General features: G+C 38.6%; 1 protein-coding gene across 9 annotated transcripts in view; it reads left to right on the top strand.

Annotated features, from left to right (window-relative positions):
- Window positions 1–1,780: 1,780 nt before the first annotated feature.
- The window catches only part of camta1a (calmodulin binding transcription activator 1a), a 300,932-nt gene continuing 276,953 nt past the window's right edge, over window positions 1,781–25,759 (top strand). For 8 of the 9 annotated variants that reach the window (XM_043225259.1, XM_043225261.1, XM_043225258.1 and 5 more), the window contains exons 1-3: window positions 1,781–1,925; window positions 5,513–5,614; window positions 19,959–20,062. In XM_043225259.1, coding sequence (XP_043081194.1) covers window positions 1,901–1,925; window positions 5,513–5,614; window positions 19,959–20,062 — 231 coding nt within the window. In that variant the 5' untranslated portion in view covers window positions 1,781–1,900. The remainder of the gene's footprint in view (window positions 1,926–5,512; window positions 5,615–19,958; window positions 20,063–25,759) is intronic. The other variant, XM_043225260.1, reaches the window with a different exon arrangement.

Genomic DNA, 25,759 nt, shown 5'->3' with positions numbered 1-25,759 from the left:
TCGGACTGAAGACGTAAAAGATGTTTCTAGCAGGCTTTTATTCGTTATAGATATTTTATTCAGCCAACATTCTAGTTTAATTTAATTTATTCAGTTAAAAAGTCAACCGGCGCCCTCTTTTGGCCTTAATTAACATTCAGTTAGTTAATGGGCTGTAGTTGACGTCAGATCCAAGCTGAGCTCCATTAGTGTTTGAAAAAAAAAAAAAAAAAAAAGCCAATAATAAATCAGTGTCGTGTCAGTATGTGTGCAACCATTAAATACGTCCACTTCGATTTTAATTACTGGCGAATAAAAATCTTCGAAAAGTCATTAAATCGAGTATATTGCGATAAGTTAAAAGGACGGAAACAAAGATGTTTCTGTGACGTAATGGTAATTAAGGAAGGAGTAGATAGTCTGTGAAGACCTCTGTGTGATGCCATGTGTGATCCTTATGTGATCCTGGCAAGAATAGATTGCAGATGTTCCATAAAGAATTATGCTGTAGTATAAATTTCAATCCCTTAGAGAATTCAAGTGCCCCAAAAGCTGTAGTAAACCAACATTTTAAGACCTTTATGCATTATTATTAGCCTTCTGAACACGTTTCTAATCCTAAATTAAACATTTGCTATATATACACCGAACTTGATTTATTCAGTCAGTCCACAAATGCGTTGTTTATAAGTCACAATGTCATGTTTATTCTATTACCAGATGTTTCGTCTGATAGAGTGGCCCGAATGATTTCTCCACGGGTCACTTAGAATATTTTATTCAACAATCCAAGATTTTTCTCTTCGAAGACGAACAGATAAGGATTTGGAAAGCACTCGTGTTATCAAGCAACTGCAAGCAATAAAGATGACGTTTTAATGATAACATTTCATGGCGGGTATTCGCTGCGGGCAGAGAGGCATTTAAGCCATTATCTATATGCTCAATGCAATTAACGAATGCTTAATCTAACGAATAATTAATCAGCTCGGTTATAATACGACTTCCATATTCCTAAACGCAGTTTTGAGGTTTTCTAGGCAATTCAGATGGGACCCAGACCACAACATTATGCATACACTACTGGAATAGGTCGTCGGAAACCATTTCTCTCGCAAGCTCAGCAGTGTAGGATACTTTCCGGATACTTTCAGTGAACCATAAGACATCTAGGAGGTCTGGGGTGCTAAATTTTTCTTGAAAGAGCAGTGTGACAGTAGACCGCTGCTGCCACCTGGAGCTGTCCGTTCAGCACCATGGCGCAGCACTTCAGCGCATTCAGCCCAAACGTTTGCTTCATCTTCAAGGTTAATCTATGGACGTCTATCTAATGGCATGCATTGTTTTAACAACATGCATTGTTTCAACGCAGATGGCTTATAACAACCAGCAATTTGTAAAAACAACGTGTCACAAGGATTTCTGATCTTTTACGTCATTTTAGTTTTCAACTAGATATTAATAAAATCCGATTCAGCGTAAAAACGGATAAATGCTATTGACTTGACGTGCAAATAGCCTGTTCTGAATTGCTTACGAATGAAAAGCTCAGAAAAAAAAACACGTTTTCTGCCTTTGAATTTAGCGACTTGAAGCATTTGCACGGTCTTTTCGTTTGCACGCGAACGTCTCAAGAGCGCTCACTTTGGATTGGCTCGGTTCTTCTTAAGGTGTATCTACACATCACGCGTTACCCAATGGTTCTCGGAGGCACTTCGAAGGGGAGGATATTTGCTTTGCTCTCGCAAGCCATTTTAGAACAACATGGTCAGTCATAGTTCGACAGCCAATCGTGAGTGCGCTCCGGTTGGACTCGCCTCTGCCTCGCCAGTCCCTTCTCGTGCTGCTGTCCTCTGCGTGAACGCGCGTGGTACCCAACGCTCGTGAAGAGGAGGAGGAGGATGTGGCGCGCGGAGGGGAAATGGCTGCCGAAAACAAGCCGGAAGGTAAGTCAGAAACATCGGGGATATTTTTTACTTGTACGACAAGAGTGTGCGAGGGGAAAAAATTGGAGGCAGACAGGGAAAAGCCGCCAGTTGAGAATCGAGGAGCTTTGGGGATTGTAAAGCCTCTGTGTTTATCCTCACACACTCGTTATTCCAGCACGGAGACATCACATCACATCACCCTAGCCAGCATCGGTAGCTAGCCAGCAGTGTGCATCACACATATTTAAAAACAATTCGGAGCAAAAGCGCGAGCGCCTCTGAAAATTCAAAAATCCGTCTCGCGCTCCGTTTCCTTCAGCCTAACGGTCGCGCTCAAAGAAAAACTTGTGAGCCGCAACGACTGTCGATTTCTAACTTCTTTTTTCGATTTACCAAGCTTCCTCGGTTGCGTAAATTGTTTCTGAGTTGGCAAGGGTAGAGTTCTGGAAACCGTAGATCGACCTAAAACTACCTTACAGCCAGGAGTCGTAAAAATACTGCTGGTAAGCTTGTTTAATAGTAGATATTTTCCCTCTCGGTCACTTTCACGCGTCCATAGACTCCAGCTGACCTTCTTTTTTGCGGTTTTGTAATATGTGGTCAAAGCTTTCACTCTGAAATCTGCTTCAAGGACACGTTCTTCTATACCAGTTTGCCCCTTTACGTCAGATTACACACATAAACAGCAATTTAAATATCTGAACTAGATTCTTGTGTAACCAAGAAAGGAATGTGGCGACCATAACGCGAAATACAATTTTATTCTTATGCCAAGAAGAAAGAAGAGGTGTTGCTGAAGAATATACATAACCATTTCTCTTTAACATCTGTTTTGAATACTTTGCAGATTATGTCTCTTGAATGAACAAGGCAACGAGTTGGTTTCACTCAGAGACACGCTTAATACAGTTATATAACGCGTGTCCACAGTATTTCTCTGCTAAATTTGTCAGAAATAAGATGTTTAATTATTACTGTCAGACGTAGTGAACAGCATTGTTTTAGTATTATTGAAGCCCCTTTTGACCAGAATTACATTTTAAACAGTTGTCAAGCTGTCACCAGCTCATATGACAGATTTCCTTCAATATAAAACGTATAAACAACAAGGTTTTGGCAAGTCGTCATTACAGTAGTTGCGAGGATTTTTTTGTTTGTAATTCACCTTCAGTGTGAGATCAAAGAAAATAACGGTTTATCAACCACAAGGTGGCGACATTGAGTTAAAAGAAACTTTATTTGGTGAAATCGTGAAAACATAGCTCGAATAAATACGTTTGGCTAAAACAAAAAAAATCAATCTATAAACCGTTTTGGATAGTTAACAAACTAGCCTTTAGGTGTGATCATGGAGTGATGATGAATTGTTCATTGTCATGATGGTGAGTAGCCTAATAAAAGGCGGGAGATAAGTTTGAACATAAAACCTCACTTTTGTGTAGTAAATTATGCATATTGATAAACTGTAGTTAGAATAAATTATTCTAATATAAACTGACATTAAAACATGACTCCAGAGAAACACAGGGATCCGAACATACAGAAATCCACAAGGGGGTGGTATTGAGCTTCCTAAATGTTTCACTGTTATATTTTTAACACTGTGTCAGCTAAGAATACAAGCATTACCATAAATATAAATCCGCGTTTGTTTTCAAAACAACACTGAGGCTAACTACCTAAACTAGCTCTTTCTTTGTGTGCGTATGTGTGTGATCGTGGGTGTGTGCACGTGTTTATCAATCTCTGCATGTCTGTGTGTGCATTTCAGACGCAAACAAACACAACCAGCCTTCGAAAACGTGTGTCAGACCGGTCTGCTTCCTGCCAATGCATCTCAGTAGCCAAGAGCTTTTTAGAAACCCCGACTTGTGACTCCCATTGCAGAACAGCCTCGGTTATTTTTGTCATGCTTGTCAGGTCAATGTATGGGGGAGGAGCTAGTGTTCCACACCTCCATAGTAATATAGAGTGCTCTGCACCGTACTACAACTAAATTCAGAGTCCCATATAGCCAGCAGTGTGTTATATTTAATTTCCAGGCCTATTCATTTTCAGCATGTAGTTTGCCATTGTATGTGTTGCACGCCATTCATTTTAGCACGGATTGTTGCCTGTATTTTAACCTTTTGTCCTTGAAGCATTTAAAATGTTTGCATAGAGCACGGTTCTCCAGGGCCTTATTATTTGGCAGGGTTTTTTGCACATAAGGACAGGCTGTTCTTAGCTGGAGGCTGCTATGAAAACATGGTTAATGTCTCACGCACCCCATAGAGTTCTTCTGTCTCCTGATATGACCTAGCTCACTTTTTAGATTGCCCGGAACTGGGACTGTACCTATGGAAGGTGGTGAAGGTGGATTCAGATGTGCGAAGGAAGTGTACTTTTAAAGGGAAAGTTAACCTAAAAAACAACCACAGCAAAAATAATTCTCACTGTCATCAAGTTCCAAACTTGTCTTTTTTTCTTAGTGAAACACAAAACATAAGTATATGATAACAGATTATTAATTTAATTTTTGATGATGTTGTGCTCCATATTTCTATTTCTATTTGGTGGTTCATTCAGAGATTAGGGTGCTGTTTATCACAACAAGCTCTCTTAAGAGGGATTTTTGACATATTGAGCCATTATGTAGAAAATGTACTTTTAAAGATCTGTGCATAGTAATTTTCCTTAGTTTGAGAATATGCTTTGATATATTTTTTTCTTTTTTTAATTGAATTAGGGAAGGGCAGGGATAGATGGAGATGTCACTTCTTACTGGGGAGTCATAACAGATCCTTTCGACTTGTCTCGATCCTTCCCTACCTGCCTCACACAGAAACACACATTAAGTTCATCGATTGGTGTAGCTTACTAAAATTGAGCCTCACCAAACAGCCCTGGGACCACAATGAATTTGATTGCAGCCCTCATTGCTACCTGTTAGGGGCTGTTTCTTGGCTGTTTATTTCAGCACCTACAGATTTATCAGCAAGACTGAAGTGAAAAGAGAAAAAATACAAGAAACACAAGTCAGGTGAATTTTGAACAAACCAGTTAGCATTGGAGTTACTACTTTATATGCAGTGGTCTAGATTGTATTCTCTCTTGGCAGTGTTAACACTTCTAGCCATTAACAGCTGGAGCCATCTATGACACTTTGTTATAGTTAATGAAAATGTGCATGGGGTCTGAAGATACAAGAGAACCGGGTGCTTTTACATTCCTTGTCCATACCCCTGCCTGCAAATGAAACTGCATTTTCTCCCCACAAGGCAGCACCTTAGGCCAAAGTAATCCCTTTAAATGCACCCCTGAATGCATTTGATAAAAAAAGGGGGAGAAGCAAATAGGCATGGTGAACTCTGAGGCCGAGCGGTGCATATTGTTTGGGAGAGGTGTTCTTCAGCATGGAGATGGACACATTTGGGATGCATGGGCTTGCTGATGGGAGGGAGACTGGGGTTTGGCAGACGCGACACTGCTGACCCTGGTAAACATTCTTATAAGTTCCTGCTATGTGCATGGGGAAAATAAAGACTAAAGCAAAGTTGTACATCCGGTGTACTTTTCCCAGAATTCTTTTTTCTTCTTCTCCACTCTCTCTTTGCTTCCTGAAGGACTGAAGAAAATCCGTAATCCGGATCGAATGTACAGATCAGCTGTGTGTTATTCGGCCCATGCTCCTCCTAAGAGTGTCAGTGATGACACAGAGACGAACAGTAAGAGCTGCTTATTAATATTGCATTCGTGGCATTGCTCGAAGGGGCCACTTGCTGCCTAATCTATTATTCATCCATTGATTCATTTATTTACCTCTTGATTTCATTTGTCGTCCTCTCCTCCCTTGGGACTTAATGTTGGGGCTTTCTGTTATGATTGACAAGTCAGTGCTTTTACGGGGGTACACTGTCGATATCAGATGTGTTGTGAGTGACTGAAAGTGACAGTGGGTGGGTTAGATCTGGCAAACCTTGGTTATGTAGACACTGTAAAGCTTCAGGAGTGACCAGTTTATGGGAGTGAATCCCCGATTTGTTGTTTCGTGTGTGTACGGAACAAAATTGACTGTGAAATTTTCATGATTTACACCATAGGTAAGCATCTTGGCATCTCACACTTTTAACATCTTATATTTTTGACCAGAGTAATGTTAAAGTGACCAAAGAATTGCTATGTTTAGTCATTTTAACTAAATCACTGTCAACAGATTGGAAAGCTGTTTCACAGAGTTTACTCTTTAAGTGTTGCCATGCCCACTTATTATAAGTGTCTTAGGGCTTGTTGTTTGGCCCATCCAATTTATGGAAATAATAAAGTAGGCAGGTTCAGGTCGAGAACATTTTAGTTTTTAGGGAAAGTATTTGAATTTATTTGGGCTTATTCTCATTTGCTGTCTTTTTATTGCCACAATCTCTTTTCAAGTGGTTTCTTGCATGCCACATACAGAAGAGAGACACAACTGTTTTTGAATTTTTAAATATGTCATTAATATCTAGTTGTTTAGTTAAATTCTGTGTGTACTACATATGATTTTGGTAAATGCGGTTGTCACTAAATGAATTCTGTTGTAGAATGTGACTGTCACTCCCACAAATAACTGAACTACGAGTGTACATAACAGATTTAAACACTAAAAGGTGAGCTGACAACCAAATTTAGCCACAGTGTGTATGCACCCTGTGCTTCGAATGCTAGCATCGACCTTTGAAAAACATCCATCCAATAGTGCAGTAAGACTGAGCTCTACTATTTGTTGAAATGATTTGTCAACACTACTAGACACATTTCCCCTTAGAGTATAAAACATGCATATTTTATGTTGGACTTTAAGCGTAAAGCATTTGTTGTGGGATCATGTGCATGTTAATACGGCTTTGTGTGTTATATGGAGCTCTGGTTACCCTAGAAGTGGCTCTGTTCTCATGTTTAATAGGCAGTATATCTTCTCTCTTGGCACCTCTGAACACTTAGTTGATCTGTGTAATTAAGCCTGTTCATTTTTTGTGTAAATTTGTAAGTGGAGTTAAATCAGCCTCATCTTCTTGTTATGCTGTCTGCTCATTATGCCATTGAGTGAGTCCTTGCCATTTCAAAGCTCAAAGATTTTAATGAACATGCCCAGAGATGTAAAGTAAACTGCAGAAGCGTCTGTTTGCAGTCATGTTGATATTTTTTTTCACATGGTGTGTGTGGATATATATGTGAGCATGCCGCCCTGTGTATCTGTCTACGCTTTAAGTATTGCATCTCACACTCTCATACTCCAGCGTGATGTAACCGCTGCGTGTGCCTGTCTGTAGCGGCCCAGTTAATGTTTGGTGCCTAAAGGTTTTTGTATCACTAGGACAGTAAAAATGCAGCATGGCTTGGCGGAAACAGGTAAACCACTCAGGTGAGTAATTGTGGGAGTAGTTATGATAAGGATAAAGGGCTTTAGTGAGGATCTGGCGGCGTGTCCTTTACTGTCTGCTATGTGCGAGTGAATGTGTGTGTGTGTGCTCGCAGGTCTTCACCTCCTCTCTCCCTGAGATGGGATTTTCATGGATGGGTGAGCTTGGCTGAGGCTGAAAATACATAAGAAGGCTCGTTTTTCTCTTCAGTTTGTTGCAGGCACTTTGGTAGCTGAATTAAGTCGCTGTTTTGGGCTTTGTGGATTCAGGCCAGCCTCCTACTGTATCTGAATGCCGACAACTTTTAGATGAGATGTTTGTAACGATTTAGTCAGTGTAGAACCAAAAAGGCTGCATAGTCTAGATTTAGTTTAGAAATTATTTTCACTGTGTAAAGAAGAAATACAAAACAGGCAAACTTCAGCTAGGATTGTGATCGCTCTAGTGGATATGGCTGGTCACTAATGTCTGCTGAGAGCTCATCAGATGTACCCAAGTCTCGGACATCACCCATTAAACCACATCAGTGTTTTAACAAGGCTGCCTGCTGGTGATTTGTCACAGTGGCTATAGCCAGCCTGACAAACAGCACTATGGGCAGGCACAGCTGAACACGGCTGCGTAGTGTGTCTAGTCTGAGGATTCAGGGCAAATATTGGAAAATAGAAAGTATCTCAGTATTTACATGGCTGGTTCACATTACTGATGTATTCTTAAGAACACATTATGTTTCTAATATGAGCTCACTTTGTTGTCTGTCCTTTTACAGACAATATTACTGCTTTCTAATACATCAAAAAATGAAAAAGATAAAACATAATCGGTGAAAGAGAGATGCTGATATAATGATGTTTGTGCTCCTTAATTTAGACACAATCATCCTTTTGCTCAGGAAAGACCAGGTTTTTGCAATTAATCAAGCATTGATTTTTAAAAGAGCAAAGCATGGAAAAGAAAGTATGTAATGTAGATGTAAGGAAATGGGACTGATTAATTGTCTATTCCCAACAACACAGTAAAAGGCCACAAAGCATTGTATGAAGCAAGGATTTGTGAATGGTTCCCGTTAGACTCAAAAAACAGTCAAAAAAATAATATTTAATGGCCAAATATATAAAGCTACAGCTGAAATAGGACTTATACATACAAAGCAGTTTAATCTTACTATAAATCTATCAAACTGTTATGAGATGCCCATTAATATAAAACATATAAAGTTTTTTAAAGGCGCATTTCTTTTGCACTTTGGTTAAAGTGTCATTATGTCTGTTAGTGTGCTTTATTTTTATATGAAGGCAGAAAGCAGAGTCACATGCACATTCATAGTTATGGACTCCAGGTCTAAAAGGTTTAAGATGTGGTTGTCTTTATTATGCCCTCAAGAGATGTTCAGTCACTCACAGTTGGTCGTGCCAAGAATCATTTTCTTGCTTCTTTTCACAACTATGACGCTTAAGTGTAACTGATTGCCACTGAATAGTAGCATATGATTTAGTCAACATTATGCTGGTTCAGAGGGCTTTCGCTATTATGCCTGAATCCATGCTTCTTCTTTTTCTTTTCAAGATAATAGCAAGGTCTAGCTTCTTACAATGTAGAAGTGCTCTCATTGAAGTGGTAATTGTGACTTAGCATTGGGCCTTGTTCCAGGTAACCATTTGTTCATGGTTTGACATCCGTTTAAGAAAATTGATGGTTTATTCTGAGTCATTGATTTATTGATGTGGTGGTTTCAAAGATGATTTTATGTGGTGCATCTGTCTCTTAGATTAGATAAACTAATTCACTGGAGAGTTAGTGAGTGGAATATCAGACATATGTAAATGGAGGAAATGAGAAGTCTGAGAAACTGTTTTTATCCATATTAATTCATTGTATGACTTTGGTAATTCAGCTTGGCTTTTCTAACAGCTTTCTACTATTTGCTTGTGGGCCCTGTACACACATGCCTGTCGCTTGTACTTTATATTGCCTTGTATGCTTGTCTCTTCTTAATCCATAATGTCTCAGAAGCTACATCTGAATAAGTTGTCCAGCAAGGCTTTCAACATTTGTTCTCATTGCCAATTACATTCATTTAGAATGTTCAGTACACATAAAACCCATTCTTCCCTCAATGTTTAGTCCCTTTGGGGCCTGTGATTTCTTTGAAAAACACAGACAGAAAAATTGTAGAATAAGAATTTCACAGGCACATTTTGAAATAAATGAATCCTAATTTGGGCGTAATAAAAGTTTATATTACAAAAGACTCTTAGATTAAATTATATTAAATGAAAATTTATAGCAGGAAAAATTCAAAATGACCAAAATTCTTAATATTATTTGCTATTTTGCTCAAATAAATAAACAAAAAATTAAAAAGTAAAATGCTAAATGCATTAATTAGCATACACTATTAAATATTCAATATGACTTAAAAGAAAAAAAAATGCTAACATTGTTCAGTGGCATGCTGTTAAATTAGTTTTATTATAAAATTAAATGAAACCAATTAGATTCCAAAAACATAGAAAAAATAAAAAAAATAAATAAAATAAAAGAGATTTCATAGGACCCTCATATCATTTGAGCCACTTTACACCTGTCATTAGCATCCATTAACATCAGTGTTCTCAGTGTACTTCATTAAAATGAGCTTTTTATGAAATTTTATGGAAATTGAATTGTGTGCAACCCATTTACATTAGTAAAACAGAAGTTTAGTTAATCGATCTGGGATTAATCTTTTTTCTTAGCATAGTTTTCTAAAACTGGGCTGGGGATTTTCATTTCCCAGCATGCTTTGCTTGGAACTGAATAGGGAGAATCATTGTTGATATTAAGTGCTGTTTTATGTGTTTTTAGCAATATGAGAAAAGAGAGGGACTTGTGTTTTTATCTATGTAATGTTTTGTTATGTTTGGATTTATGTTTTGTGAGGTCCACTGTGGTGAAGAGTGGAGCCTATACTTGTGGTTGCAGAGCGTGCTTTATGTTATAAAAAATCAGTTACTGTTCAAGAACCAATGGAATCTTTTATTACTTTCATTTCTTTTATACTGACACCATGTCACATTAGGTAAATAAACATGTGCTAATGCTTGCTAGCTGCAGAAGGTTTGGTAGAGTTAGTTTGATTTTGTTGTATTTACACTGGTTTTAGCTTGACAGTGTTTTTGAATTTACATATTCATTCAATGTTTAGAAAATTAATTTTCAAAGTGTGGAACCACTGTTCACAATTAAATCAAGTTGTTTTTTTTGTGTGGAAGAAAGTAGGTCAAAAAGGTTTGGAACAACTTGATAGTAAATAAATGATGATAGTATTTACATTTTTTGGGTAAATTGCTTTTGTAAAAAAGAAAGCCTTGTGAACACATGGAGATTAGACAGAGGTCTCTGTTCTTGAACAACAGAAGCTATTCTGATTCTTCTGAAAGCAGCACCATCTTTTTTCTAAGGGAGTTAAATTTAGATGACAGCCCAATCTCTGGACAGCACAAGCTTGCCTGAGAAGTCTGTGGCCCCACCAGGCCTTAGTTTAAATTGAGTTCATCAGTTGAGCTGTGATAGCAGGATCAGAGGTTCTGTGCAACGGCAGACTTCTAACAAATAGCCCAATGGCTATGGCTCTTCAATAAGAACGGCCAGAAATTCAATGACGGTGAAAAAGATTGGGTTTTACCAGATCATTCCAAAAAAAGGGAAGCCCAGTCTTCTCATCACATCGGTTGTGCTATTGCCATATATTTTATATCTGCTATATAAAAGCTGTGGAATATTTCATCATAATAGCAATCTGATTATTATTTCAAGTCAATTTTCTTGCTCTTTGGTCACGAGAACCTTATTAGATCACTATTGAATGGATCGATACAGCAGTTAAGAGTGGCTTTGCAAATAGTGTCTGTTCTAATGTTTAGTGATTTTATGGGTGGACTACAGGGGGGAAATGCTATAGTCTCTTATGTTTTCATTGCGTTCAGGGTGACACTGCCAATTGCCTACAGCGTGCTACAGGGTGATGCATATTGAAGCAAATGTCAATAAAGTATTTGTGAATTTTGACACAACTAGACCCGAGCTCCGAAAAAGGGGCAGCATAATCGTAATCGCCTTTGAAAGTGTCTGAATTGATGTAATGTGCTATTGATATTTTAAACCGTGATTGATGATAACTTTTAGATTGAAGGTTGAACAAGCTGTCCATTGGATCTTTCCAAGGGAAGCAACAATTAAAAGCAAGTGTCACTCACTGCAGAAGTATAGAGAGAGAGCGAGAGAGAGAGCAGAGACTTTTGCGTTGTGGATGATATTGATTTTAGATTTGTTTTTTTCAGACCTCTCAAGTTTCATGACCCACACTTGTCTCCAGGGTGAGACTAGCTCAAGCTGGCGTGACTGATATTGTTAAAGCTCCTAAACCATCTCCTTCAGGAGTGGCATCTCAGATAATCTCAGGATCAGTCACCTTCTCCCCATAGAAATATATGTCCACTTTTATACGACACACTTGCACTTCTATATAACGCACAAGTACCCAAATACTTTAGCAATTGGATGTAACAGCAATGGCTCAACATTTCACACCAACCGGAATGCAGAAAAATGTCTCAAAAATGGACCTTATTTGTATTTTTTTGTATTATTTGTATTTCCAGTTTTAAACATTTCATCATATAGCAATTATGTATCATCATGTAGCGTCATTACTCTGATACTGTATTTAAAAGTGGATAGAGGGTGTTCTTCCTCTCCTAAATACTGGGATCTCTTTCAGTCTCTATCTCTCTTTTTTTGAAATGTGCATTTCAGAGTAGATATGGGCAAAATGACCAAAATCTTATTTCAGAATATGAGTAATGTATGAGTTAAACTAAACACATCAAAAGCTGTTACGATATCATAAGTCTAAAGACCATTGAAATGTTGATAACAATTTTGATATCACAGCAAAAACTACTGGACTAATTCCTGTAAACAAAAATTTCCTAAGATGTTTTAGGACTAAATAGTCAGTAAAAAATATGACCAAATAATCCAACTGACCTATCGGTACGCCTGTCAGCAATATAGACAACTGCAGATATATCTTCTCCCAACTGTTCACTTAAAACAGTTTTACGTCACTATACCAAAAATCTAGTAGCTGGTAATGATACCACTAAACGTACATGATACTCAATACCACAGAAAAAAAACTTAAATACTTATAATACTTAAACATTAACTCCTTTATTGAACATTACAAAAACATTTTTGCAGAACTTGGCCTTCAAATACCCCCATAAACAACATAAACAACAATTATTTAAACCTTCAGACAAAATTTCAGAGACATTTTTTTCTTTTTACTTCTCTGTTGTCTGAAGACTTCACAGATAAATAATGCATACATAGATAAGCACCTAAATGATAATGGACCCCCAAATTATTTAGCTGATTTTTCAGTTTTTCAGCACTTTTGCAGCCGACATGAAGTGGACAGACTTTAGGAGAAGGTTGCTGTCCTCCCTGAAATAATAAACAGCCCTGTTTGAAGAGATCACCACAGGCATCTGTAAAAGCAAAAAGCAGCAACATGTCTTTTGGGACATTCTGTGTTTGCAGTTAGTAAGTGTTGGACTGGGGCCCATCCCACTTCAAACCCCCCAACTCCCACAGTCCAACAGTAAGAAGTTGTGAGTTGGAAACGAGCCGTGTCTGTAGGCACAGCTGTGTCAAGACCTGCTGGTGTGATATTTTTTCCATCCTACCTGCCCTTCTAATGAGAGAATTCCCTTCTGAGTGGGTGGCAAGCAGAAGCAGAAAAACCTTTTCTGTCCCCTCCACTACTTCCTCATTTCTCTCTAACTCTCTCTCTGTTTGTGGGAGCTCTTTCTATAGGCTATCTATTATACTCTATTGGTCCTCTATCTATTCTGTACTTTTTCCCCTCATGCACCTGACTAGAGAGTTGCTTTCTCCTGATCAGGGCTGCTGTAGTAATTGGCTACCCCCTCAGCTCGGCTCAGCACAGCACATCTTCCAATATAACAGGCTATGGTTTCAGCCTGCCTTGCACTTTAGGATCTGACAACTAAATTGTTGTTCACGGGTAGGGAGACAGAATTATGTTAATGTCCACATTGTCACTGCTGTTTAGGCAGGAAAATAAAAGAAACAAGATGGCCTTAGAGGCTGGAGTTGCACAACAGGATGTGCCGTTTACATCCATGGGATCAAAGCAGGGAGAAGAGTCGTTATAGCTGAGGCCCAGCAGACATAGCCGTGGCTGGAGCTGGGTTGTTAAATCAGACTACATCCTTTGACGCTGTCTTTTTGGTTTGCAAGACAGTCCGTGCTAGGGGTGATCCAGCAGTGGAGCAGGGGAGGTTTGTCACCTTCTGTAACCTTTAATGTACGCTTGATAGTGAGGTCACACACCATAATTAAATGCATTAATACAGGGGTCACCAGAGAGACGGTGTCCTGCAGAGTTCAGCACCAGCTTGCCTTAGCACACACCTGCCCGTAAGTTTTAAGTATCCACATTTTTCTTGATGTTCATTTGTTAATTCTATGGATCTAGCTTCCGTTTGTTTTGCTGCTTGATATTGAAAGTTGGTGTGTCTTATCATTTTATTTTAATGTATTATCGTAATTATGAACACACTGGTTTGTAGTGCAAAAAGTTTTACCGTTTACTGCATTGTTATTGACACGATTTCACAGAAAGAGTGCAGTTTTTTTCCAAAAATGACCATGATTACAAATGTGATGTTGAAGTTTTACAAGTTCAATAAACAAGAAGTTAATAAAGAGACTTACTTTTTAGACACTGTGTTTCTTGTTTTTGTGCTTTTTGCCAACAAAAATAATTCCACAGCCACAGACATGTTTTGCATCACAGTATGATTGTGATTTGTTCCTGAATGAATCAGCCATTTGAATGATCTGGTTCAATCACAGTGATTCACTTATTAACAGTGACTTGCTGCCACCTACTGGCGGTTTTAATTTAAGATTAAAATTATCATAAATTTCAGTATCCAATGTTTTATCTTTAATATCAAAACATTATTTATGCATTTGTAATTGCATGTTAAATGCATTCATGTCTTGCATTAAACATGTGTAAATACATGTAAATGCTACTTTATATGCAGCTTCTGTGCAAATTCTGTTGATACTGATTTAATTTGCCTGGTAACAAATAATATCTTATTATTCTAATTTATGATTAAATCTAAGAATTTGACTCAAAACAAAAAGGCCATAAAATGTAAAAAATGATTTAACGCTCATTGGAAAAAAAATATTTTAGTGTAAACTGACCACAGCGCTAAATATAAATAATATAAAACATTAATATTGCAGTATTGAATATCACAAATTAAAGCACTTCGCATGTGTATATTTTACAAATTAAGACATTTTTCTGTGTTCTTACAAGCAGAAAATGATACTGAATGAAGTTGCCTGCAGTCACAAATCTACATTCAGCTTATCAATTAAGTCATGGATAATGTTATCTCTAAGTTGTCTTGAATTCAATGTCTAAATTAATATATGCATACATAACGGCTAAGCTTTTGTTAGCCTTGTGCTTCACCAATGTGTCTGTTCACAGACACAACAGTGCCTTTACGCTGAATGTTTTTTCGTCGTTTGTTCTCTGGAACTCTCTACAATTTTATTTTTATTTTTTATGATGCTAGAGCTCATTCCCAGTCCCTGAGCTGCAGTAATGTCAGATAAGGGTGTGTGTTGACACTGATAGACTGCTCTTTATTAAAGCAGCCAGCGTTAGAACTTTAGTGAATTAGCATTCTGCTCTGTTCTCTGTCTGCTTTTAACTGCGGAGCAATGAGCCCTCATTTCAATGCCATTCATTTTATTTGGTGAAAAAGGAGCATAGCCCAAACATCTCAAGAGGTCTTTCAAGTTGTGCTCTGGGAGGAGTTAGAAGGGATTTTATTAGTATGAGGGGTTTTTAATTAACAACCAGTCATCTAATCGGAGCAGTGAATGTTTTTCACTCTCCTGGATGTGTGCTTATATTCAGCACAAGTCAGTTTCATACCTGTCTTCAAGTCCCTAATAGCATTTTACACTGATAAACGTCTGCTTTTAATTCACAGCGAATACGGTGGATGGCTTATTTGAGCTGTTTTACCATTTAATTATCATCCCTCACACTGTTTTATAATCATAATGTTCCATTTCATTATTCTCAAAACAGATAGTAACTCACTGAACTAACTGTCCTATGTGGACACTCATATCAGTGTGCAATAACGGCTCTGGAACAGGGGCTCAAGGTTTGGCACGTTAGACTTCAGATCAGATACTTCTGGGCTCCTGCACCAGTTGAGCAACCGCCAATAAGATGAATGAGAATACTAAACTTTATGTAGGGTTTATAGACCTCCTTGCTCTGGAGTAGATGATGTCATCAGTGGGCGTGTCAAAGGGAACATGTTTGTTGGCTCTGATGGGTGGTAGGCCTTGGGTATGCGCTGAATGTATGTGTGTGTGTGTGTGTGTGTGTGGTCTGAAATAATTACAAAAGGGCAGGTATTAGAGTCTTGGCCAGTCTGAAAAGGCTCCGCCCACACTGTCTGATCTCTATCTGAGGTTGTCTAGAGATGACCAAGGCCTGTCACCACCCTCTCGTCTTTGTAATCTTTCATCAAAATGTAATAAGCATCCAGGTCTGGCTCTGTTGTGCTTTAAAAACGCCCACTTTTCTTGACCCAAGCAATTCCTGATGGGTAAAATTAAGTCCATAAATCACCATACATTCTTTTGAAAAAAAAAAAAAAAAAAAGTAGAAACGCTATCAATGGGCCAATACTATTTAGAAGGTACTTATAGGCACCATTTTTATTAACAAAAATACAAAAAGCGTCCAAAATAAACGGGGGAACTGGTGTCCTCGTCGTGCTGCAGGGGGAGTGCCGGTAGGGCAGTGTTTCAGGTGGAAGTGTCCAGGTAAGGGGCGGAGTCCGGCGGCCGCACGCGCTCCCCTCACTGGTCCGGGGCTCGAGGGGCGGTGGCTTCTCCTCGGCTACTTCCGAACGGCAGTCAGAAAGGATAAACAGCCCAGTATCCTGGCCCGTCAGCGGTACACGGGTGCAGTCATCGCCAGGACTACGGAGTCCGACAGCGCGCTTCTCTGGCGGCGTGGCGAGTCCCTCACGCACCCTTCCTGGACCCACGAGGACACCAGCGTGCATGCACGGGGGAAGAGACCGGTCTCTCGAGGAGAGGCGCGCTCGGTATTTAACTTCAGGTGTGCCTCGTCACACGCCGCCAGACCTGTCCAGTGCCACGCCCCTCCTCTCAGACACGCCCACTCCCGTCGGGAGCCTGGTGAAGGGCGGCGAACAAAGGACGGGGTGATGGTAACACTCGAGGGGAGAGCCAGCAGACTCGTCACATCACTAATATGTATTTTTCATGTAAGTTCTGATATAAATTTTGAAAGGGTACTTCCTCGGTGGCAGCTTTTGTAATTTTGTTTTTATTCTGCATTCTGTTAGGCTTTCAAAAATGTTCCTCATGATTAAATTTACCTATTTGTATTTTACAGCATTGCCAGTTTGCCAGTTTAGATGCCTGTGGCTTTATTTTAAAGTGATTGGGCCATTATGTTTTTGATTTTACCTTTGTTTTCACTTTTGACACTGGTTGAAACACAAATCGTTTCTTCTGTGTGTGGGAAGGTGGCTCGTTGTCATTCGTGAGCAGGTGCTCTATGCTAATGTTAATTGAGTGAGTCAAATGATTCCAGATACCAGTCTCAGCTCTCTACTGTAAAACTCATTTACCCTTGTACAATCTTTCCCATCAGTGTATGCCACATTCAGCACATACTCCAATCTCCAGAATTATCTCCATGCCCCAAACGAAAGAGCACAGAGAGTCACAATGTTGTTTCACAGCCTTATCAGGTAGCTGTAAACTCTTTGTTAGGACATTGCTCCAGGCTGGGATTACTTCTCAGTGAGTTTTTCTGTTTTCCCCTCTCTCTCTTCAACCTTTTCTCATTCTTTAAAGATTTCACAGTCATCCTTTAAGTCCATATTCTCCAATATTGTCTTTTATAACTTTAGACATCCAAACATCTGAGCAAATTAAAAATAGAGGTGTAATAGAACGGACAGGCAGGGTGACTTTGCCTTTAAAAAGCACTGGGGACATGGGGGTTTGCCATTTGAAGTGTACATCTTTGATTTCTGGTCAGCTTGTGCTTGAGACACGGGTCTTTGTTTTATATTCACAAACAGAAGCCTGAGCTTTCGTGGGGTTCTCAGACAAATTGAAAAGGGTTCAGGTAACAAGAAGCGCACACTTGAGAATCACATTCCTTGAATAAAGTATAAGACTTTGTTGAGCACAGTCACTGTAAGACATTTTCAAAGGTGGCATAGCTAGACAGGAAGGACAACTAAAAGTCAGTCCCTCTAAATTGAAACTCACAATTTTGTGAAAGAATGGAGGAAAAAAGAAGGAAAAAAAATCTCTTTCTCTCTCTCTCTCTATATATATAAGCGTTTAATGGTTAAACTATTACATACACAAATTAGAATAACTAATTGCCTCCAATTAACAATTCTAAGACCATAAAATAATTTCTCAAACCAATATTTTATATCTGTATATTCATTTAATTGGCTAGTAGCTGTGTAATGAGTGGGAAATAGTCAGTCGGTCATTATCCATTCAGGATGATACAAGAGACCTCTACTTTGTGTCAGGGGCTTGATCACCCTGTCAGAGTTTGCGTTGCGATAATGACCGGCAGACTGTATGTTATTCCTCACTCAGCTTAGGGATGACTCTCATATTTAACCTCTTCCCATCACAGCACCATACAATTATAATGAGAATTATGGCAAGTAAAGCAAATCTGTTCTGGCTTCGCAGACAATGATAAGTGATGTTTTTGTACAGTTTTTATTGAATGAAAATATTATTTTGGGTGCAGAAGACAAAAAGAAAGAATACTAGAGATCTGTAACGTGATAATGTCATTTAAGGCCGTATTTTTCGGTCCAAACAGATGACAAAATCCTATTCTGTGACATAAACAGATGTCTGCAATATTGAGTTGATCGTCTGACAACTGGGAAACAATGAAAGATTCACAACTGGACCAGTTTAGCTGATGCCACTGTCATTTGAGAGAAGCAAATAGCTTTCTCGCTGATGTGGAGAAAAAGGCCCTCATATGAAGGTTGTTTAAATTTTGCATAATCGCCCGACAGTGTAACAAACCATCAGACCTGGAGACGCGTAATTGGCTGTAGCATATGTGTCTTGATTTGTCATCAGTGACGCAGTGGTGGCAGAACACATGGTGACGTGTAAGCGCATTAGCTTAGAGACAGAGGAAATCGAACTGATTTGCAAGCATGCTCATAACCGTATTTACAGGATTTGGTATAGCGTCTTATTCGCAAATGATAGACGATTGTTTGTCACAATTACAGCCTTAGGAAAATGGCGGGGGTGTTTTTGACAGTGACTCAGGCATATTATGTCATATTTTTGACTCCTTGTTAGGATGTTTGTTATGGATTAGACATCCCGTCATTGTGCTGGTGCTGAAATGTAGGTTGAGCTCATAAAAGTAATGGCATGATACACAAAATTTTGTCCCTTTGAATATATATATATATATATGCACATTTGTTTGCTTCATAGTAGACAGTTGTCCATATTGTAGTGGTGTGTATATATACACATTATTTTACTCGATAAAGCCTTTACCATTGATACCTTTATTTAGATTGGTCAAAGCTTCTCCCCCTTTCATCCATTCATCCTTGCTCCTCCAGGGGTTTTAGTGGAATGGAATGTGAATGTCATGTGGGTGTAGGTGACAGATGAATGTATAATCAGCAGTTGGTTGTTACAAGGTGATTATAATTGGACTCAATTTACAGTTGTAGACAATTTCATTGTAATTTAGAAATTCTGCCCTGAAAGTGAACTTTCATTTAACAATGAAAGTTAAATGGCAGTGATTGGACTGGCCTGCCAAGCCCTTAGGAATGGAGACGAGAGACAGACAGGGTAAGAATGGAAGTAAGCCTGATATATAGCAATGCCTTAATTGCCCCTGAACAAATTGTATTCCTTTTTTCTTTTATCTTTAGCCAGCATTTGTGCTTTTTACTGTTCTTTCAAGCAGTCAGGATCGGGGTGGCTGTGTACTTTATTGGGTAGTTAAAGTCTTAATAAAGCTTAGCATCAGTTCCCCTTAAGCCCTTGAGAGTGGACTTCCACTACTGAAACACCTGAATTCTGATGATTCTAATCACAATATGTCACTATTTCTTTTCCCTTTTTCCCCCTCATGGCATGCTTGGCCAATTAATTCACATTTTCATTCATCTAGCGTTTTTTACCTTCATTCTGCAAGTTGCTCATTAGTCGCTCTTTGCAGTCAGAATAATTGGCGGCCATTAATTAATGATCCTTGTTATGTGCTGTGTATGAAGAATGTAGAAGAACTGTAAAGGATAATCTAATATGAAATCATATAAACCAGTTACTGTATTCATACACCGAGCCCTATATATTAGCATGATCGCATCAATCCATCATGGGTATTGATTAATGACACAAATGTTTCACTGCTTCTTACCTTTTATTCTTTAATGCAAGCTTGCTTTTTTTGCTGTTGTTTGTTTTGCAGATGAACATGGACATTTGAAAATATACCTGCCCAAAAAGCTGCTTGAATGTCTACCAAAATGCTCCACGTTGCCAAAAGAGAGACACAGGTGGAACACCAATGAGGTAAGGTCACCTCTCTCCACCATCTGCTGCTGTCTTTTTTTAACTCCTGCTGACTTTATAGAGATAAAACCTCGTTTATTTTAAGCAGTGAAACGGACACAATGTGTTAATAGAAACCTCTCTAGGGATTCTGCAGTCAGTTCAGATATTAACAGCAACTGTGTGATTGCCTTATTTTTGTGGCAGGAGGAAGTTGCCTATTTTCCGTGCTGCGCTTGCAAAGGATTTTCACTCACCGGACGTATATTGAGCGTTTTAGGAAACAGCAGGTTCATAAAGCTTTCTCTATATACAAAGATCTCATTTTTACATTTATGCAAAAATAAATTTGCAATAGTTTATGATCTGCTCATAAAACATTTATGTTCTGGCGTTCAATATTTTAGCTCGTATTCTGTTGCTTTTTTGGTAGCGAGTTGCACAGCAGTTTGTTAGTTAAAACTCCAATGTATATCATTTTTGACCATCTGTTCCAGCATCGCTTTTATTCACAGATGTTTTAATTCCCTGGAAATATAGACAGGATGTGATTATTTATTTATTTGTGTGATGAAAGTAATCCTGCCCATAGTCATTACATTACTAAATCAGAGAAGAATATGAATGCTCTGGGTTTTGTTTTGTTTTTTTCTTCGACCGTCTCTTCATTTCAGACTTCCTTCATTTCTGCTTATTGGTGACATTTGTAACATTTTCAATACTCCTTGAAATGTTTCCCAGGGGTCAGAACGCCGTGTGATCTTATATTAACAATTCAAGGAAACGAAAATATTTTTGGATTAGAATAGTGCAAGTCGTTTAGCTCGGCTCAGTTGTTTATTGACTTTCAGTAGATGCTGACATGCTATTTCAGACCCCTCCGTTCCACTGCACAGAAGCCTCGCTATCTAACAAAGCCATATACCTAATAATCTACATATGAAAATGTGTTTTAAGTACGCTTATCATAGCCTGAAGGCATTTCAGACACAATGCATCAAACAAATAAGAAAAGATAACAAGCCTCTTAGATTTGGATATTGAAAATGAAAATGTAAAATGTTTTTATTTGTATGACTGTGGGAGGAAAAATCAGAGACTGTTTGCTCCAGCTGTCCTTGACCTATAGGCCAGCCGTTTTAAATTAGTTCATTTCTTTTCAGTGCAGCTACTTTATCATTTAATGGAAATGAGACGGTGACTTGCTTGATTTTCACATTTTATTTGTTGTTCGTGTTCAGTCTGTTGTGCGGGTGGCTCCCTCCGTGCAGAGGCTGCGGGGAGATTGAAACTAAACATTGTTTCACTGCCGTAAGCTAGAGGGATTTTAAATGACTGAGTTTCTCTAAGGAGATTCATAAACTCATAGCTCAGTGAAGGCATGCAGTTTTATTACAATTGATCCCACTGAAGCACGCATGGCTTTCACACATTAAGTGACAGGCGTCATCAGAGAGCAGGAGACAAAGGAACCTTGTGTGTGCATGTCAAGCTTTTCGGGGGGTTTTCTTTATTTCTTTTTTAAAAACTCTCCCCCTCAAATTAATGACATCCTCTTGTGTAGGCTGGTAAAGAGAGGGATGAGGAGCGCTTTGGTGTGTTAGTGAGCCTGCCTGCATGCCTCCCTCCCTCAGTAATATCAAAACGCCTGCCATAGCCACATACATAACTCACATGTCACCTTTACATCAATTTCAGCTCTGCCAAAAGTCCCCAGTGACAAATCACTGACGCGGCCCTCTTAAAGGGATATTTATGAATTGAATACACTGCTTTATCCCTCCGCGTATTCTTTATGGAGTGACAAGTGGCTTTTTTGAAGGGAAAGAGGTGTGGATGTGAATGACAATGCTGAAATAGACATTGAAAGCACCAAGCCGTTGAATGTTTGTGTCTTGTCAGATTTAGCTCTGAATGTTTTCCCTCTGCGGTTCTGGTAACCAGAGACTCAGTTTCGTTTTGTTGAATAGTTTGTCTTTGAAGTGCAAATACGGCATTGTGGGATATTGTTGATTGTTTGGCTTCATTTCTATGTAACATGATGCAATATCCAGAGTAAAAATTGAGATTTCTGAACTATATATGTTCACTTGTCATTCAAAAGCCGCCAGCTTACATCAGGCGTTCTGTGTATTTATACGTTTCGTGGTCTGGTTTGAAATGATACAAGCGAACTGGAATATTGCTTCAGATCAGCGGCTGCATTTCTAATTGAAGTCGATGGTTTAATTCGTTTGACCTGCGGTGTTGCGCTTGCAGTCAAAATTAATTAATGTGTTTTTTGGAATTGATTTAAATATGTCAGCACTTATTGTGGAATGATGTCATCTTTGTCGTAGTATGTTATGAAAGGAAGAAATAAATGAAGAACTTCAGGATGTTATTTCATGTTTGTTCCCTAGTTCTTTAAGGAAATAAAAAATATTATGCAAGTTGGGTTCATTTGTGCAGAAGCAATTCATAATGAGCTTATCTTCACATACAGCCTATGAAGACATCAGACAGAAGTACATTTTTACAGCAATGCTCTTATTTGCCTCACTTGCACTTCTCTCTTCAGCATAATATAGCGCTGTGTCTTATTTTTATCCCATTATAAAAGTAAATTCAGTTATAAAATAACAAACCTAGATTCTATATTCCTCAATCTGCATAAAAATGCTTGGAAAACTCAAACTCTAAACTCAATACAAATCTGCAATAATGAAATAATATAATAACATTACCCACATTTTATTGACTTAGTCTCCTATATGTAACAAAGATTTCACCAAAGTGAATCATTATAATGATGTTATGGTATTTCTCCAACTACAGGCACTTTTTTTTATCTTTTATAGCCGAATGGCTTATTTTTTGTTTTGTATGAAGACTAATTTTGAAACTTTTTAAAAATGCTTTTACTTTTTGCCAGTTTTTTTTGTTATCTTCACATACATATTTGAACACTTTCAGTTATAAATATTGTATTTTAAAGATTACATTTATTATCTAATTCTTCTTCATGCGTGATCTATGCATATGGACTCGACGTAATAATAGGTGTATAAAGTGTCTTCAAGAGTTCAAAGGGTTAAAAGTGACCATAGCTGAAGAAAAGGCCATTCCGATGGTGTTGTCATGTTGTGTGCTTCAGAACGGTCTGCACCAGTAGTTGGAGGGAAGACAACCTTTCCCAAAAAGCAAGGGCATTTGTGTGTCATTTGTGCCAGGCAGACACCGAGGCTAGAGTGAGTCACTGATGGCAGACTGAGAGGTATTAAGCAGTCTCATTGCTGCTGATTGTGTGACTCTTACTGAAAGTGACACCTCCTGTATTTCCTCTATATCCCTCCTGCTGCTCTTCCCACTTAGTAGTGTTTTTTTTCCCTCAAAATAATGTCTTCTTAACGATGAGGGTTCATTTGGAGTTTACGTGGGCAGGAAATATACAGGATCAACCACAAATCAAAACAAATTTGTCACACCACATCATGTTATACGTTGCGTTTTTTCTATTCTCTCACCAAGTCCGTTGTTGCTTGAGTTTCCCTCATGTAACATGCAGTTATCCATGTTGAAGGGGAGTCAGATGACAGCATAACTTCTAACACAGTCAAGGCCAGCAGGAGTACAGCGGTCATATGTGGGAGCGCATCTTTTCTTTACTGGATGTTCAGCGCTCTGGGCCATATTTAAATCTGTCATCTTTCCTTGTGTGCATTTATATGTAGAATGTGAGTTGGATTAAATTTCAAGCATTTTCTGGAAAGTTAGATAAACCAATCTGCTCAAAATGAGGTAGATGGCAAGAGGAGGAGGTAAGGATGTAGGTGGTTTAAAAGAGGTGATGTGCACAAAGGCACTGCTCGGCTTTTAAACTGTCAGAATGAGATTTTACAAAAATATGGGCAAAGGATTGACAATTTATTTAACTGTAGCAACCACAGCACCGCAATCTTTATAACAAAGAAAATAGGCTTAACAATAAAGGCACAACAGATAACAGAGTTTGAGGCAAACACGAAAACTAATTAGAAAGGGGATCTATGAGATCTGACAATGCCTTCCACGAACAGAAATCAAAAGAACAGGTTTATTCAGGTGAGATGCTGTGCTGAGAGATATGTGAGAAGTTAGTACCTGAGGAGCTCTGTTAGTCACATTTGACCTTTCTGACATAAGCTGACATACATTTTTTCACATAATGGCAATATTGTGTTATTTTTAATGTGAAGGCTATACATTGGTTTTTGAGGCAAAATGTCTATAGAAAACTCTTGCTTGGGTTCTCTTCATTTGGTTTTTATCTTTCTTTTAAAACACGGTTTCTAGTCTTTCAAGCTTATTTTTAAAGGATGCACACCGTATATTGAGGATAGTAACCCGTAATTTCCAAATTCTGGTTTTCAGAAGGATTTCCTTTTGTGATCCATAGCTACATTTAAGATCACATCCTGCTTGGCTTAGTTTAGTGTAATGTTGGAATGTAGTTTTTAACAAAATTAGATTTGAAGAGAAATTTTACAGTAAATTAAGTGTAAAAAAGCCTTTTATTAGGCTATTGCTGCATGTTTATTTGTGAAGGAAAGATATAACAAAATTACATTGAAATTTCAAATCAAACCCCAAATCAAATAAGCAAGATACACAAATAAAATAATTTTTTGATATAAGTAAACTGAGGATTTGCCTGTGCGCTTTCCATTTAAAATTAGAATTAGAGGGAACCACTGCAATTTAATCATGATCAAAAAAAAAAATAAAATAAAATAAATATATATATATGTTGCATGCATACAGCATAAGCAGTGTTTAATCTAAATTTGACTGTATCAATTTTGAAATTTGTAGAAAAAATTGTTTTTTAAAACTATACTACATAAAACATATCTGAATAAAGCAGCAGACAAACTGAAATGACCTCTTTGCCAGCAGGTGAAGCTTATGAACAGCAATGATATAATGTTTCCTGGGTTACCACTCTAAACAAAGCAGAGCTGTGCTTATGACCACTAATTTAATGTTTTTCGTTCAGAGGCAAGATGAAAAGAAAATGCCATCTAAACAGTCAGCTCCAGGTTCATTGTTACATCCCCAGTGAAACGTCATGTATGTTTATTTGGCTTGGGAACCAGTGAGGTTCAAACAAGGAATGATGACTTCTGTCAATCTTGTAAGATGGTTTCTCATCAAAAAAGCATGTGAAAAGTATCAGCGGCACTATCAGAAGTGCCGAAAAAATTGCTGGCCTCTGGAAGGGACCCTCTGGGAAAGGGAGACAGGCAGAAAAGAAGAGCTAAGCTAGTGTGACGCTCAGCCTCTAATGAGTGGCAGCCACTTAAGACCTGTGAACCTTCTCTAGCCTCTGAACCGAAGCCCAACTGTGGGATGAGAGAGCATCAGCTCAGTCGCTCTAAGGACTTCTACACATTTAATGCCCTGTCATCAGGACTAATCCTCTCTGCCCAGCACTACCGTGGCACAGTGCCCACGTGCAATATGCCTCTGCTCCTGCTGGGGTGCCATCGTGGACGCACATGGCACTGGAGCAGCCCAGGGAGAGTCGTGGGCAGAGAGAAAGGAATCTTCCGGTTACAGTCACGTCCGGCGGCAACGTCCAGGGAGAGGTTTCTGATTACGCAGGATGTGGAGGGGCTGGAAAAAAGAGAGGTTTGGCTAACTGGGCCAGGAATGACTGCATTTCCCCCACCAAATTAGAGACAATATGATACCCCT

Source organism: Puntigrus tetrazona, chromosome 23 (assembly GCF_018831695.1).
Source record: "Puntigrus tetrazona isolate hp1 chromosome 23, ASM1883169v1, whole genome shotgun sequence".
NCBI lineage: Eukaryota > Metazoa > Chordata > Actinopteri > Cypriniformes > Cyprinidae > Puntigrus > Puntigrus tetrazona.
The sequence above is the reverse complement of the archived record's forward strand: the minus strand, read 5'-3'. Positions and strand labels throughout refer to the sequence as shown.